This window comes from Phyllopteryx taeniolatus, chromosome 16 (assembly GCF_024500385.1).
Source record: "Phyllopteryx taeniolatus isolate TA_2022b chromosome 16, UOR_Ptae_1.2, whole genome shotgun sequence".
Lineage (NCBI taxonomy): Eukaryota > Metazoa > Chordata > Actinopteri > Syngnathiformes > Syngnathidae > Phyllopteryx > Phyllopteryx taeniolatus.
The window spans coordinates 12,887,773-12,903,234 of NC_084517.1; the positions used below are offsets into that span (position 1 = coordinate 12,887,773).

At 41.8% G+C, this 15,462-nt stretch overlaps 4 protein-coding genes across 4 annotated transcripts; all 4 read right to left on the reverse strand.

Moving 5' to 3' along the window:
• Positions 1–1,940: 1,940 nt before the first annotated feature.
• On the reverse strand, positions 1,941–3,963 carry mief1 (mitochondrial elongation factor 1). Its single transcript, XM_061749034.1, has 4 exons — positions 3,817–3,963; positions 3,560–3,740; positions 2,967–3,238; positions 1,941–2,882 (listed from the first exon to the last, which is right to left on the reverse strand). The coding sequence occupies exons 1-4, from the start codon at positions 3,961–3,963 to the stop codon at positions 2,046–2,048; spliced, it is 1,437 nt and encodes a 478-aa protein (XP_061605018.1). The 3' UTR covers positions 1,941–2,045.
• Positions 3,964–4,765: 802 nt separating this feature from the next.
• On the reverse strand, positions 4,766–6,282 carry LOC133465882 (mitochondrial ribosome and complex I assembly factor AltMIEF1-like). The gene is made up of 2 exons (XM_061749036.1): positions 6,131–6,282; positions 4,766–5,015 (listed from the first exon to the last, which is right to left on the reverse strand). Exon 2 carries the CDS (start codon positions 4,976–4,978, stop codon positions 4,766–4,768), a length of 213 nt encoding a protein of 70 aa, XP_061605020.1. The 5' UTR covers positions 4,979–5,015; positions 6,131–6,282.
• Positions 6,283–8,055: 1,773 nt separating this feature from the next.
• On the reverse strand, positions 8,056–12,825 carry si:ch211-256m1.8 (uncharacterized). The gene has a single exon (XM_061750482.1). It carries the CDS (start codon positions 12,600–12,602, stop codon positions 9,072–9,074), a length of 3,531 nt encoding a protein of 1,176 aa, XP_061606466.1. The 5' UTR covers positions 12,603–12,825; the 3' UTR covers positions 8,056–9,071.
• On the reverse strand, positions 12,637–15,002 carry LOC133466336 (uncharacterized). Its single transcript, XM_061749925.1, has 4 exons — positions 14,482–15,002; positions 14,008–14,406; positions 12,894–12,977; positions 12,637–12,657 (listed from the first exon to the last, which is right to left on the reverse strand). Exons 1-4 carry the CDS (start codon positions 14,920–14,922, stop codon positions 12,637–12,639), a joined length of 945 nt encoding a protein of 314 aa, XP_061605909.1. The 5' UTR covers positions 14,923–15,002.
• Positions 15,003–15,462: the final 460 nt, after the last annotated feature.

Here is a 15,462-nt window from a genome sequence, read left to right on the forward strand (position 1 = left end):
TCGCATATGGCTAATGTGAACCCCACAAGGTAGAGGTAGAAATCTACTTCAGGTTTTGATTTTCAGAAACAGAACAAACATGGCACAGTCTCTCCCCCTCACAGTAGACATTTTTAACAAACTAAGTTGTGAAGGAAGACTTAACATGCACACAAAGACCTATTAAGATTGTCAGTAAATCCAACACAAAGCACTAAATAATACACACAGGTACTTGAGTCATTTCCAGTAATCACTTTGGTTACAAATGTACAATACAAAAATATGTACCTGCTTTTCCATGATTTAATATATTTTGAACTGAATGCGTAAAGGAACTGAATCCCTCGATAAAAGTGCTCTTCACATCACCGGTTCTTCATCCTAAGGCTACATGTGACAGCAAAAATCAGTATCATGCACTTGTTTTTCAGCCAAATATTTGAACTTGGTTTTCTGGTGGCTGCTGTTACTCAGCACCTGTGACCTCGGATAAACTTGCACTGTAAGTTAATTAGGGTCAAACTAATGCACCATGGATGAGCAAGTGAGGTGTGGCAAGAAGTACCACACATTTACACTTGTGTTAGGAACAAATAAATGTCCATTTCTGTAGAACAGCAGCTGAAAAGTTTGCTTTTAGCCAAAAGAAATGACATACAACACACTTAAGACAGCATGTGTGTGTATAACCTACAGCCATGGGAAAAATTATTAGGCCACTCGTTTCTTTAGTTTCGTGTTAATTTTTAATGCCTGCTACCACGAGCGCTGCATTTGTTTGGACAAATATTACAATAATAAATTGCTCATAAGAGTTGAAGAGCTGATATTTAGCTATTTTCCATGGTTTTATTGATAACGCAAAATCACTGGGAATACAACTAAGCTTAAGCATATCAAATAGGACAAAGTATCATGGAATCAGCTGCATTTTGTCATATTGATTGTATTATTCAAGTAACATACCATTAGTGGTACCAGGCATTAAAATGAACAAGAAATTGAAGAAACAAGGGTGGTCTAATGCTTTTTTCCCCCCTCTCCATGACTGTATACTCAAAATGATGGCTACCACTTAATGTGTCAGATCTGATTCACATCAACAAGCAAAAACCAGGTAATACACGCACTTCTTTAAATGTCTTAAACTGTGACCGTCCTCACATGGACAACATCAGTCCCGAAGTTATGCATCATCCCAGTAAGCTATTAAAAAAATATATGCACCAATCAGCTGCTGTAGAAAAAGCGGAGAAGAAATGTTCTGTTCATAAGAGTGAAACAAAGAGCAGCTCCATACACACACGGGCAGTCACAAGGGAATAATTTCTGCTCATGACATAGTAGTTGAATGATGTAAAACGATGCACTGCTGTGTTTTATTCTGACTTAATGAGAACGCGGCCAATCAGTGGTTAAGGGCTGACATTTTAGGATGCATATTGCAATCACCTGACACTCACTGGTTGGAAACATGTTATAATTAGTCTTCTAAGAGGCCACCACATTAATAATGTATTCTTGCAAATGCTTTTGTCCACATTTAAATATGACAAAATTAAAACTAAATTTTCTCTAACTGAGGAACCTTGAGTCTTTTGGTGAATCGGTTTATTTATCAGCTTTTGTGTTGACATAATATCAACATTACATTCTATGTTTCGACACAGCGTCACAGATCCTCAATCATAAAATGCATGAGACTTGTCAGACAACCTAAAACTGTCCAATCAGTTTAAAAGTGCTACGATCTGATGCAGAGTAACATATCGTATATTACAATTAAAGTTTTACCTTTTCAAGATGATGCATGAAACATACACCAACTTCATTAATACAATGGCAACAGTACAAGACACCATCACGTTTGGGCTTGACATAGACATCTGAGATTAAAACTATACATGGAACACAAGAGTCAATCGAGCTCAAGACCAAGTGAATGCCACTCGACAAAATTCTCAGATGTTGGTATCAGGTGTTTTATTTCTCCTGAAAATGATGCCTGCAGGTCAACATTGCCTGAAGAGCTACTGAGTGAGTGCCACATATGTACCGATTATTTAGGAGGGATGCGGAAGCTGTGTTGCCGCAGTCATCAGAAGAGATTCAGGTTCCGAAAGCGCACAGTAGAGTGTGTAGCCCAGCTCATCCACTTCCTGCTCAGTCAGTTCACAGAATAAGTTAACTTTTGGGTTAAGGGTGCAGGGCAGTTGCCCCGCCTCCAGGTAACCCACTAACGCCTTTAGCAGCTGTAGGAAGTTGTCCGCCAGTGCCTCGTGGGTCCAGTCACGTTTTTCGCTTAGCAGCAAGATGGCGTTGGTGAGCTGGCTGGCATTAAGCCGGTTGAGGGCAGGATTGAGCTTGCACACAGCCTTGGCCACCTTGAGGCAAGCGCATCGATAGCCTCCATCTTCTTGATCCAAGGCCCTAAGTCGTGCAGTTTCAGCCACTCGGAAGCTCTGCCTCCACAGGTTTTCGTGGCGCTCTGCGGCAAGCCGATGCGGTTTGGCTATAAGAGATGTCCCATCCTCCATCACAAGTAATGGCAAAAAGTCCACATAAAGCTTTCGGTCCGTCTCGTACTGCACCTCCAGGGTCAGTGTTTCTGAGGGGACCACAGGACGAATCACATAGTCCAGCACGCTGCCAATAGCAGGCCAGTTAATAGAACCAACCAGCTTGTCAAACACTTCCAGGACTGATTTAGGGGAGAGGTAACCCCCCACCATGCAGCGGTCCCAGTAGCTGCTGTTCCGTGGGAAATATTCTAAGTTCTCTCTGCGGACCAGCCAGAAACCTGGAACGTTCATGATTGTGTCCTCCCCTGGAATGGATGACCACAGGTTCTTCTCCAGAATGAGAGGCACCATCAGCTGGGCATGGTCAGCCATCACCACCTTGGTGATGGACGAGTTGCGTTTGAATCAAAGAGTGGGTCGTACTAATGCAAAGCAAGGACAAAAAGATGCGTTACGTCTCACCTGCAGGTCATCGTAGAGGCTGCCGCTCAGGTACATCTCTCGGAGCGGCATGTCGGGAAGTTTGGCGTGCAGGAACACTCTGAGCTCAGCGCAGATGTCCAGCGCTGCCCTCCGGGCCACAGCCTGCTCCTCAGAGGGAATGTCCACATTGTTTTGGTAGAAATCCCACAGACGCTCCTGCAGGGAGAGGCGCATCCGAGCACGGAGCAGGTCGGACTGAGTCGGGCCACTCCCTTTCAGTGCAGCTCGACACACTGCCCTCCGCAGATAGTCTGGGGAGCAATAGAGAGGGCAGGATTAAAAGATCAAAAGAATAGGGGGGTGAAAGGTCATTTCAATGGAACTGTAGTACAAATTACAAGAGGAGTAGCCATCTTCTACAATGTAACACATCCAAAACAAAGTTATCTCTTCAGACATTCTAATCTAACTCCTCTATGCGGCTGACTGTAGCAGAAACACCCACTGTGAACAAATGGCAAGAATCCTCCAAATTGGATGTCTGTTTCCAAATACAGAAATAGAAGCAACAAAATGGTTTAACAAATTACAGTCATTTGAAGCAACTACATACAAAGTTTTTTTGTACACACCTGGTTCAAATGAATTTGAAGCAGTGGGCAGGGACTGGAGTGACCTGCTAACGGTGGCCTTCATGTCGTGGTTCAGTAATCGAGGTGACGAACCCACCCAGGCGGGCTCTTCCCAGCTTTGTTTTCCTTTCTGCTCCATCTTGGTGGGGCTGGTTGGAGCACTGATGGCACGGTCATACATCTGAACGACAAAGACAGTTATTGTTGATGAATGTGGCAGTGAGAAAAATAAAGAAATAGAATCGCATCTTGCATACTCTTTTGACAGCAAGCGTTGCAATGCCAAGCATGGCTGCTCCGCCGACACCCAAAACAAGCTTAGCGTTGGAAAGCATGAAATCGATGGCCGTGCCGATGCCATTGTCATCTTTCTTCCCTTTACGGTCTCCATTCACTCCGGCCATCCTGCAGCTAAAATAAGGAATACACAAAGATTTTTCCAACCAATTAATTTACTTTTCTATAAATGAATAAGCACCAATGAATGTCTAGTAAAGCCAAATTTCAGATTAAGAAAAAGATTCTCTAATAATAACAACACATGTCCCCTTACCATTCATAATTTTGTCTATCCATAATCCTAATTTATTTGTCTTGCTCACCTGTAGTGGGTGCTTCTGTTTCCAGAACTGCAGACAACAATACCGTAGAACTCAACAGTATCACCACATTTAACATTATGAAACGTAGCAATAGAAGTTAAATGATGATGATAGTAGACCAAAATCCATGCATCCTGATAGGGCCACGGGTGAGCTGGAGTCTGACCCAGCTGACCCACGCAAGTACAGGAACATGCAAACATGCAGAAAGGCCAGCGCAGCGATCCGAACCCCAAACTGTGAGGCCTTTGGGATAACCACTAACCCACCGTGCTGCCTAGCAAGCCCCAACTTAGTATTGCCAATTATGATACAACTATTACTAATATTGTTGCATGTAGTGTTATATTATATAATTCTCCCCCATTACTCTAAACTCAGTTTGTGTCAGTCCAACTAGCAGACATCAATCCCACACACTGTCCAAACACTTTTAAGACCAGACTTTTTTTTTTGCCTCGGTAATTAAAGTGCTCGGCATTTTTAGTCTTTTTAATATGAAAGGAGGAACTGGCTCTACATGAATAATATATTTTATAGATAAAGTATTAGAAAACCCACCTGGGAGAACTATGTCAAGATGACCCCTCTCCCCAAAAATCCCCTACATAAGCCCACCCAATCGGCTACTGAGGAAGAACTGGCCCCTCTTCAGCGCCTCCTCCTTGTCTTCAGGTGCCGTCAGGGTTTGGCAGCGCCGAAACTCACGAGCCACAGCGCGGCGATAGTAGTTGCGGTCGGTGTACTGAAGGTGACGCCCTGCACGGAGCAGCGCCCGGTACAGCTGCAGCACAGCACTGCTAGACCAGCCGCCCATGAGGGACCACACTTGGAGAGGGGCGACACCCTGGTACCTGGACAAAGTGAAAAAGGAGCATCATGGAGTGATCACGGTAGAAAATCAGATTTAATAAGATGACAACTGGTGCAGTAGAAATTAGTCACACAATACTGTGCAAGTGTAAGGCCACCACTAAGTCAAAAGTCTTAGGTCACAATTAGCTTTCTTTTGACCCTTTCCCACAGCAGTCAATATGACTATGAAAACATTAATCAGAAAAGGTCCACAAGACATTGTACAGGAATGGTGCATGAAGGAACAACTGATTACATTTCAACAACCAATTCTATTCTAATCCATTTTGGTGATGATTTGGATATGGGTGCATTTCCCTCCCCCCCTCCCCTCAATGTGAGTCAATATGGTACCAATGGAATCATCAAACCCACAGAATCATATTGGCACCTTGTCTGATCTTCATCTTTCATTGACCAGGAAGTAGTCTAACTAACTAAGAAACAAACAAACGGACAAATAAACCCTATGGATTGCTCCATGGATAGTTTTCACTTTTATGAATAGTTTAGCTTTGGTGGAGTTCTGTGCTCAACTTAAGGATCATACTAGGTCACTATCTCATTTCTAAAGCAACAAATATAATGGTGGCCTAACACTTTATACAGGGTTTAAGAGAGACCGAGATACAGAAACATCTATCATCAGTACTACAACTTTGCACTCAACATTTTTGCACAGCACATCCTGAACAAAATATTTCAATATATTGTAATATTCAAATGCCACATATCCAAGAAAAGCAGCACACCATGAGATATCAACGAGATGGCTGACACACGCTGCAAATATCAAGACAGGTTTCCAGTCCCCAGAGGCTGAAGCTAACGTTAGCAAATACGCATACCCAGCAACAATGTGAGTGCCTATCTGAGTTCCAATGTTAAGTGGTGAAACGATCATAACTGTGGCCAGATAAATGGAAGTTGCAAAGGTTAATTTCACAAGAGAAAATGGCTGACTGGAAGGAAAGTCACTCTTCTGACTTGCTCGTTAGCGTATTACACCCACTGACGTTGGCCAAGCGCTGACCTACACGTAAATCACGCACGAGACACGGCGAGTGATAAAATGTCAAATTAACCACACGTCAAACAAAAAACAAGCACTTACGTGTTAAAATCAGACTGGTGATTTTCAAAAAGGCTCAACAGTCCTCCCCAGTGCCGGGGGTCAAGCTACTACTGTCACAACCGGAAACAAATAGACGACTCGCATTCTGCTTCCGGGTACATTTTCTTCCGTGTGGTTGACAGGGCGCGCTGAAAATGATACATTTAGTCATTTTGCGGGGAATCCTCAATTTATGAATATTAATTGAAGTGAGGCGTGGATTGTTCTCTTCAAATTTAAAAGAACATCAGAAAGTTACACTTAAAACTATTACACAATATCTAACTAACTAACATGTATATTTCAATGTTTCTCGATGTTGATAACAAATGTTCCTTTTTATAAAACTGGACCTGAAAGTGTGACTCATTTATTTTATTTTTTTCTTCCCCATTGGCTGCTGCATTCATAAAATATAAGATTACGCTTAATGGGAAAAAATATGATTACTCCTTCGAGTCAAAAGATAAAAACTGTGTACGATTGTGAATTAACAAGACAAACTTGACTCCAAGTCTGACGTCACTAATTAGGCCAAGCCCTTTAAAGGGACACAGCCAACACACACACATACTACAGTATGTACAGTAGTGGCACTAACATTTTCCCCCCCTTACATTCTCTTTTAGTATGTTTTATTAGGGCTTCATAAAATACTTATATAGTGGTATTTTTATTTATAAAACAGAACCAAAAAAATGGTATTTTGGGGGAAAAACTGGAAAGGATTTATTGCATTTCAATTAATTTCAATGGGGAAATCAATTTAATATAAGAGTAAATTGAGTTACAAGCTTGGTCAATGAACATATTAGTTAAGGTAACATATTTTACATTAGAAAAATCTCACAGTACAACACCAAACAAAACTTCTGTTTTCAGTCTGTCAAAAAAATGTGTCCAAAGGTAGATCAGCAAAGCTCAGATTTAAACCACGTTTACCCCAGTTCAAGTATTTCCTCTTGCTCCTCCAAGGTCATGTCCTTTGTAGCTTGAGTTGAGCTACAGTAGTGGTTTTGTCAAACCTATTACATCAATTACCACCTAGAAATTACTTAGCTGTCGGTACCAACATGACCAACATTAAAATACAGTAGCATAGTAGGTCTACGTTTTCATAAAAAAAAAAAACAAGACAGTAGTTTTATTACTAAAAGGTACTGCCTATTATTATTACTGTAAGCCGCTGTAATAATTTGTACATTTTAAACATTAACACTGCACTCAGATATACGAAACAAAAAATCTTAATGATTAAATTAAAATGTATTGCATGTAAAATTAAATAAATTTGTACTCTCTTTTTAAACGAACAGTTCTATTTGATTAGATTCAATGCAAATGTATTGAAGTTAAAAGTTAAATACCATTGCACTGTACTTAGGCAGTGATTCTTTTAGGTACCACTCAAGGGAGCCCGTGTACTACTAATGGTCTCCATACTACACTTTTGAGTGTCACTGAGCTACACTATATGGATTCCTAACTCAGTCCAGGGCTTCTGCTCAAGAGTTTGCAGGTGTTTTCCTATTGTCTGGCACAGCGCAGCAATCTGGACACCTTGCCATTTCTCGGAGTGCATGGACATGTTAAGCTCGGTTCATTTCCAGATCATCTCTCATGACGTGCAGTGGCACGGTGGTTGGGAATGGTTGGGAATCTGAACTAGAAGTAAGCAGCAAGCTAGCATGTCTACGTTTATTTCTTAAAGTGTACTGTAGTTTTGACTGAGACTCGTTAGTCAATCACAGAACAGTATCATATCATGTCAATTTATTTGGACTCTTGACCCTGACGATGAGATAAGAATAGTATTTGTGCAGTCCCAATAATTTCAGGACACCACCAAAAAAATCAAAGCACTTACCAAGCGTCCAATTAGATTGCGCTGGTTTCATTGTTTTTTTCCTCACGCCTCCATTTGGCTTTGAGTTGCTGTGATGTATTAAACTAAATAAATGCCATTCTTGATTTCAGCAAGGTGACACCCATCATGCACGCCCAATTTCTGAGGGAATTATTTGTAGTTTATTTCTTGAGTCGAAGAATTCCATCCATTTAATGATTTAAAATAACAGTGGGGAGTATGTGTGTAGGTGTATGTGGTACATAAACTGGCATAACAACATACAATTCACAAAATGTCCTACTTACAAGAAAGACAACTTTACATTCTTTAAAGTCTTCATGAAAAAAACTGAAAATGTTTGTCTTTTAAGTTGCATTTACAAATATTTCAAAGATGGTGCTACTATGATCAGGGGGCCCTAGGAACAGGTTTTTTTTGCTTGTTTGTTTTTTTGCCTTTGGTAGTAACCAGCAGGGTTTTTGTGGAAAATATTTACTGTAGGAGCATACCTTTGCGATTAAAAATCTACTTACAGAGGTTTAAAAATGAGTGATAAACCAACCAAATTGCACAAAATAAGGAAAAACTTCAGTCCTTACACATGTATTATTTCTACGAAGTATGCTGTGATTACATATTTTGGTCAACCTTGCAACATAGTTTGCATTACTGCAACTTTCGCTGGCACAATTCTTGTAAATTCATACAGAAGTTGAGAACAATCAATTGATGAAAACATCTAAATAACTGAAGACTTTAAAAATGAATGTATATCTTATTTTTGAAGAAACAAAGAGTAAAATGTTCTTGTTCCCATTGAAACAGAAAGATATTTAGAAATAAATATAACAAAAAAGCTGGACATTCAAATAATTTGCATCATTGAGGCACGATATGATTGACAGTTCATGCTGTGTATATATCTTTAGTCAGAGGAGGGAAGACATGAGGGAAGTTGGTGTTTGAGAGGAGGATGCAGGGGATAGGCTTACATGGAAAAGGATGACGCGCTGTGGCGACCCCTAAAGGGACAAGCCGAAAAGAAAAGAAGATATATCATTCGTCAGATATCCATTGCCAGAGTATTGATGATCATGGCATATACTTATTTCCTTTGAGTCTCGGAATAATCTGTATGTCTCTTACATCGTTATGCTGAAGAAGCCAACACAAGTATCGCTCCGTCCCCATCCCCCACCCGCTGGTAAGAAGTGGTTTCACCTCGCGCATGTCAGTGTACCACTTATAGGGCTGCTGTGGAACTGCATGGTGTCTGAGAGCCTCCTGTACCATGGAAGGGGTGGAATGACGTTCACCAAGACCCACAGTCTCTCCCAAGCCCAGCAGAAGGTCTGCAGCCTTGGCTTTGCACTGCCCACTGCCCTCCACATAGGCCTGGTAGAAGGGAACTGCTAGATGGTCCATCTCAGTCAGCCAAACAACACCACCATATTTTTCTATCAACACCCGCTCTCCTTTGCGTGTAAGCTTTCTGCCAAATTGGGGCTGACCATCTTGTACCCACTCCAAGCAATCAGCAGAAGGCATCATTGAAATGGCCTGGTCTAGAGAGACTCGTGGTAGTGTTTTTTCCCCATCCAATTTACTCAGCATCAACATGACATGTGTGAGGGTCCCAGCAATGCTGAGGATTAGATCTGAGTGTCTCTTCAGCATGGACTTGGTCAGATGACACAAATATCCCTCTGCTATTGAAATGGCACAGTCTATGTCACCCAACAGTTCACACTCCACATGGTAGAATTGATTCAAGTGTGTGGCATCAGGATCTTCTCCCCTAAAACTGGGCGATATGTAGTAGGTCCCCTGCAGGTTATCCTGGAAACGGAGGAAATATTCAAGCACAAATTGCATAGAGTCTGCTAGGTAGATGTCTTGACCCAAAAGATTAACAGAAACCGGCTCTGAATCAGACCCCAGACCCATTGGGGAGGAGATGGTGTCTGTAGTGAGAGGCGTCAGAGCGTAAGAGTACTGACAGGAATTGCTAAAATATTCCACTGTGCTGTGGAAAAGAGTGTTCTGTATCTGGAACAGGTTGCGATACCACTGGCTCGTGATAGCGAGTATGGAGTGGGACTGAGGGTCTTCCCATGATTTTGGAGGCTGGCACTGAGTGATTTTGGAGTAGAGCATTTTGAGGTCATCTGGGTGAGCAGCTGGACCATCAAGTGAGGATACATATCCAGGGTATTTTAGGAAGAATTCTGCTTGTGGTCTAGCCAGTTTAAGGCCTTCTGGAAAAGGTAGCACAGGGAGCAGCTTGGCATGAGCATAGTTAATTTCAAAGCCCTCAAAGATAAGTGCAACACATTGAGCTTCCATTCCCTCTTCCAGCAGTTGGGCGACTTTATAAGTTGCCAAGATCAGAGCTTTGTAGTCATTATCCTTCAGTTTCAAGATGTCACTGGGCAGTGGTTTGCGTGGCACCACAACAGTTATTCCAGGAGTGTTTGGGTAGGGTGTTAGAAAGGCAACATGTTGACTGTCTTCCCATACTCTCCACTGTTGCTCCTCTCCTCGTACAATGCGACTGAATAGGTCATCATCAGAGCAAGTCCCCAAAAATTCAAAGCTAGAGGGTGCATTTGTGGTTGGTAATCCTTTCCTAATTTGGGCTTGAACCTTGTCCAGTGCTGCATCATCCCAACGTGGACCACTTTTAGAGGTACAGTATCCAGGGTTGTAAGAGTAAAATTCCTCTTGGCTGGCAAGATGGGGATGCCACTTTGGCCCTAAACCATGTAGGGGTAGCAGTCTGATTTGTGCTGGTTGATTGGCGTTGGGATAGAAAACCAAAGCACAACGTTGAACGCCCAGTTGTCCACATAGAATACTTGATACAGATTTCGCTTCTTGTAGCAGACACACAAAATCAGGTTCAGCCAAATGGAAGATGCTCTGGGCCCCACTCAGAGTTTTTCTGCTCAAAATAGTTGACCCAGGGGTCCAAGGGTTGGGATTAAGGTATGCAATCAGGTCATCTTTTTCCCAGATCACATTAGAGACATTCTTTAGGGGTCGAAGCACCTCGACTCTTGATATTCCACCTATATTTGTGGCTACAAACATGACACCAGCATTTGTTTCAATAACAGCGTCCCTTTTAGAATCAACTGCAATGACTCCTGCACATACATCTTTCAGGTTTTCTGTGATCACCTCTCTACATGCCTGTCTGAGACTACAGCCTTTAAGATGGTAGAGGCTGGCGATTTTTTGTGCAACTGTGTGTCTTAGAAACACATCGCCATCTCCAGAGCAGCTAATTGCTAATGTGTTATCAGCATAAATTCCTGCTCCAACTACCGCTGTATCACCAACTCGCCCTTTCATTTTCCCCACTAACCCACCTGTTGATGATGCAGCAGCCAATCCATGCTGACAATCCAATGCCACAGCTCCAACTGTTTGAGGATGATTGTTTTTTGAAGGATTTACACCACTGAGCTTCACAGCTAACTCTCTATGACGGAGATCAGTGTAGAAATAGTCAGGTTTGACAGGTTTTGCCTCTTCTTCCATCCCTTGCAGAAATTCCTCAGCACCGTCTCCCATAATGAGGGAATGCGAGCTTTTTTCCATGACACATCGAGCTGCTTTTATTGGATTCTTTACACTTTGGACACAGGCAACAGATCCAGACCTCATTTGATTGCCATCTACAATGGTGGCCTCCATTTCATTTTTGCCTTCTCTGTTGAATACTGAGCCTTTACCCGCATTGAAGAGAAAACAGTCTTCCAGAGCTTCTACTGATCTCTGAACTGCATCCAGACTTTGCCCACCACGTTGAAGCACTTGCGATCCAAGGGCTAAGGCTGTTTGCAGAGCAAACTCAATAACATTTATCACTTCTGTGTTCAGCATCATTCCTTCTCCAGCACCACCATGTATCACCAGAGTGTAGTCCGAACTCACATCTGCGGTTGTATCAGCTGTTGTTTTGTTGTTGCCCTTGCTCGTTGGAAAGTAACTCATCTCACCATTCATGTTTTTCATTTGGTTTTGTTTGAGGAGACACTCCAGAGCTCCCATTTGACATGCAATTGCATATCTGAGCGCTAAAATCATCACTAACGTCAAGTTCATCTTCAGGTTTTCCTGAAGCTTGTCCAATACCAGAACGAAGCTACCTTTCCCATTAAGCACAACTCGAACCTTGTCCCTTTTTCCAAGGTAGGTTACAGCGAGCTGATCTTGGGCATAAACGTTTCCAACTCCACACTCCACTGCCTCCATCAGATCGGTACCAGTGAGGTACACAGAGGGACATCCAAAGAGGTCCATAAACTTTTTCAATGGATTGTCATTTGGTAAAGCTTGACGAAGGACAGCTAAATGGGGACCTACCCCATGTCCAGTTTTGGTGTTTTTTATGAGAGTCTTGTGTTCCAAATATGCAACATGAAACAAATTTAGAAGGCCATTTGTGTATTGGATTGTGTTGTCTGGGCGAATGCTTGACGACAAGACACCTACTAACTTACGAGACTTCATGCTGACTGAGTAGGTGGGATCACAACGGCCATGTTTGTAGTGGCGCATATGGGTAGGAGTGACGAGCATGTGAGTGGCAGCAGATTCCCCAAGAGTCTGCATCAGGGAAAGTTGTAAAGAGAAGTTTATCCAAGCATCATACAGGCCTCTTTGGCTTCTGAGAGTTGAAAACACGTCAGGATAAGAAGATATATCAAAAGTGAGAACTGGATTTTTGGATTTTAACTCAGGGCATATCTTGGTGCTATGCTTGCCATGCAAACTAGATGTCAGGGATGTTGGGTGTAAAGGATTAATGTTATCCACTGTGGCAGACCCATTCACATTATCTGCATTAGTATAAATTAGGCTTAAATCAGCTGTCTCGGACAATTGGTATACACGCTCAGTTACAAGGCCAGCCACCATCCCATCCACAGCGCAGTGCTCAAAAACCATCCCGGCTGTGCAGTCCTTGAACACCACCAGATTCATCACCTGTCGAAAAGAGATACCTTTAGTGTACTTTGTATGCCAAGTATTAGCTGCCCATTCAGTGTGAACTGTAATGAGGTCTTCCACTTTAACAAGATGATAATGAAACCTTGGAATTTGGCAGGCTGGCATTTAAAGGTTAAATGTGGCATCAGGTGTGGGGTTCCCTTCCAAATGACTATGCAAACTGTAACAGCCTCACTTGTGAGTATCATTAACTTAAATTGAAAAATTGTACAATCAGAGTAAATTTGTGTAAATCAGAATGGCTTTATATTGGAAACGGAGTGGACTTTATTTAAATAAAATTATTTGTACCAATGATTCTCAATCTTTTTACATCAAGTACCGCTTAAAAAAATGTGGCTCTTTAAATACCACAATAATGACCAACATTATACAATATAGTAGTAGGCCTGCATGTTCATCAAAATTGAGATTTTTTTTTTCTTAAGCTACTATATAATATGCATAGTTTTAACATTTACACTGCACTTAAATATTGGAGTCAATTAAAATGTATTGCACATCAAAGTTAAATAAAAATATTACTTCAATAATAGTTGGAAAACAAAAGCGTAGTTCTGAAGGATTAAATGCACATGTATTGTGCTTAAGAGTTAAATACAACTAAACTGTACTTAACGCATGTACTGTACTGGAGAAAAAAAATTAAGCCACTGTAACGTTATGCACAGTTTGAACATTTAATTCAATGATTCTTTCATATACCCCTAGAGAGAGTCAGTGTACCACTGATCTGCGCAGATTAGAATTGTTGCAAATTAACCAAAAGTTACATATACTTTGAGATCTGTGGATGTTAAATTTTGAATATTCATTTTTGCCTTTTCTGTTAAATTCTGAGCTTTCAGATTTTTTGATTGCATTATGTCAACTTTAAAGTCATTTTTTGTGCTCATTTTTAACAGGAAATTGTTTATCATCATTTCAAACAAACTTGAATTGAAGCCTGATAACCATTGCAATTAGTGATAACTTAATTAGAAAAGGATTGCGTAAGCAGTCCTACCTTGTCATAGTATCTTAGACAGGGACCATCTCCTCCTCCCAGCCTTACTGCGTTGAGGATGTCAGCCAATTCAGAAGGTGCGTTGCAGTCCTCGAGACTTAATGACAGCACAGCGCTCTCCATTATCTGCAGTGATGCTGCAGCAGCTCCTCCTTTCTCCATGATCTCTTCCCTGATGATAGCCCAGGACTTCCGCTCCAAAGCAGAGAGGCTACAAATGGCCAAGGGGTCATTCTGCCTTCCTGTGGTGAGCTGGTCCGCCATTTTAGCCAGTTGGTTGTAAATGTCAGTGAAGGATCGAGCAGATAATGGCTCACTAGTGCTGGAACGCTGCAGTATGTCAACCGGGAACACTCCTCCAACACAAGTGATAATGGCGTGAATGCTTTCTGGGTATACCTATGGAGGGAAATATGCATGATGATAAGATACTAAAAATGTACCGTTGTGACATATTTCGATTTTTTTTCATACCTTGATTTCATCTTGACTCTTGCCAGGAATTCGAGTGGCAGCAAAAACCTCAGATTGCTGCGTTTGTTCCATGGGAACGTCACCCTCCAGCATCTTTGGCTCGCTGTACAACTTTGCTGCTGCCCAAAGCAGAGCAGCTGCTCTCTTTAACTGGTTGCATCCCTTCGCTTTGGATGGTAGAAGAACAACTGGCAGCGCAGTGGCAGTTGACAGCGGGTCTGTACAGGATAACAGACTTTTTTTGAATTGCTCCGTCACCCAATTCTCTTGACCTGCAACTCTGGATGCAAATTTTTGCTGGGCCTCTTCAAGAAGTGGTCTTTGCTTCTCCAGCGTGCTTTTGAAGTCAGCATAAAGATCAGGACTTAAAGTGAGCTGGAGAATGCGGCAAACTTCCTGCAAGGTCACATCCATCTCTGGAACAGGGTAGTCAAGAGCCATCCTGTTGAAATTTAGGAAGCTGGGAGAGGACACACTACATTAATACAGTCATCAAATATCATTTAAAGAAAGATTCATGTGAGCATGAAAAAGTTTGTAATGTTTAGAAGCTGTTTTGACCCATGGGCTAGGCATCCAGTGTTTCCCAACATGTATTGAGCCAAGGCACCCATTTTACATTGGAAAACCTCACTGCACACCACCAAACAAAACTTTACTCATGAACGTTCTTACTCAGTGTGCACTCTGGCCTTGTTTAATTGAGCACAAAGCTGATAAAGGCTACTCACAGGCACATGACATTTTCTGTTGTGTGAATGGCAACAGTTTTATCGTACCTTCTGCCATCTAGCGGAAGAGCATTTAGTTGTTCTGCCTATCATTTAACATCACTGGCATACTTTAGATAGATGAACAAAAATGTATTTGTAATATAATAAAAACGAATCAGGCAAATTAAGTTAAATTGTCTAATCCGCACTAATCCACTAGAGCACCCTATTTGACTTCTTGTTAAGCCTTCACAAATGTGTAATATCA

Coding starts and splice junctions, on each gene's coding strand:
- LOC133466336 (XM_061749925.1), bottom strand. CDS start 14,922: ATGGCTCTTGACTACCCTGTTCCAGAGATGGATGTGACCTTGCAGGAA. Junction 14,407..14,481: donor AGAGTCAAGATGAAATCAAG/GTATGAAAAAAA, acceptor TTCCCTCCATAG/GTATACCCAGAAAGCATTCA. Junction 12,978..14,007: donor GTCTAAGATACTATGACAAG/GTAGGACTGCTT, acceptor TCTTTTCGACAG/GTGATGAATCTGGTGGTGTT.
- si:ch211-256m1.8 (XM_061750482.1), bottom strand. CDS start 12,602: ATGCAGACTCTTGGGGAATCTGCTGCCACTCACATGCTCGTCACTCCT.
- LOC133465882 (XM_061749036.1), bottom strand. CDS start 4,978: ATGGGCGGCTGGTCTAGCAGTGCTGTGCTGCAGCTGTACCGGGCGCTG.
- mief1 (XM_061749034.1), bottom strand. CDS start 3,963: ATGGCCGGAGTGAATGGAGACCGTAAAGGGAAGAAAGATGACAATGGC. Junction 3,741..3,816: donor CAACGCTTGCTGTCAAAAGA/GTATGCAAGATG, acceptor TTTGTCGTTCAG/ATGTATGACCGTGCCATCAG. Junction 2,883..2,966: donor GCCTCTACGATGACCTGCAG/GTGAGACGTAAC, acceptor TCCATCACCAAG/GTGGTGATGGCTGACCATGC.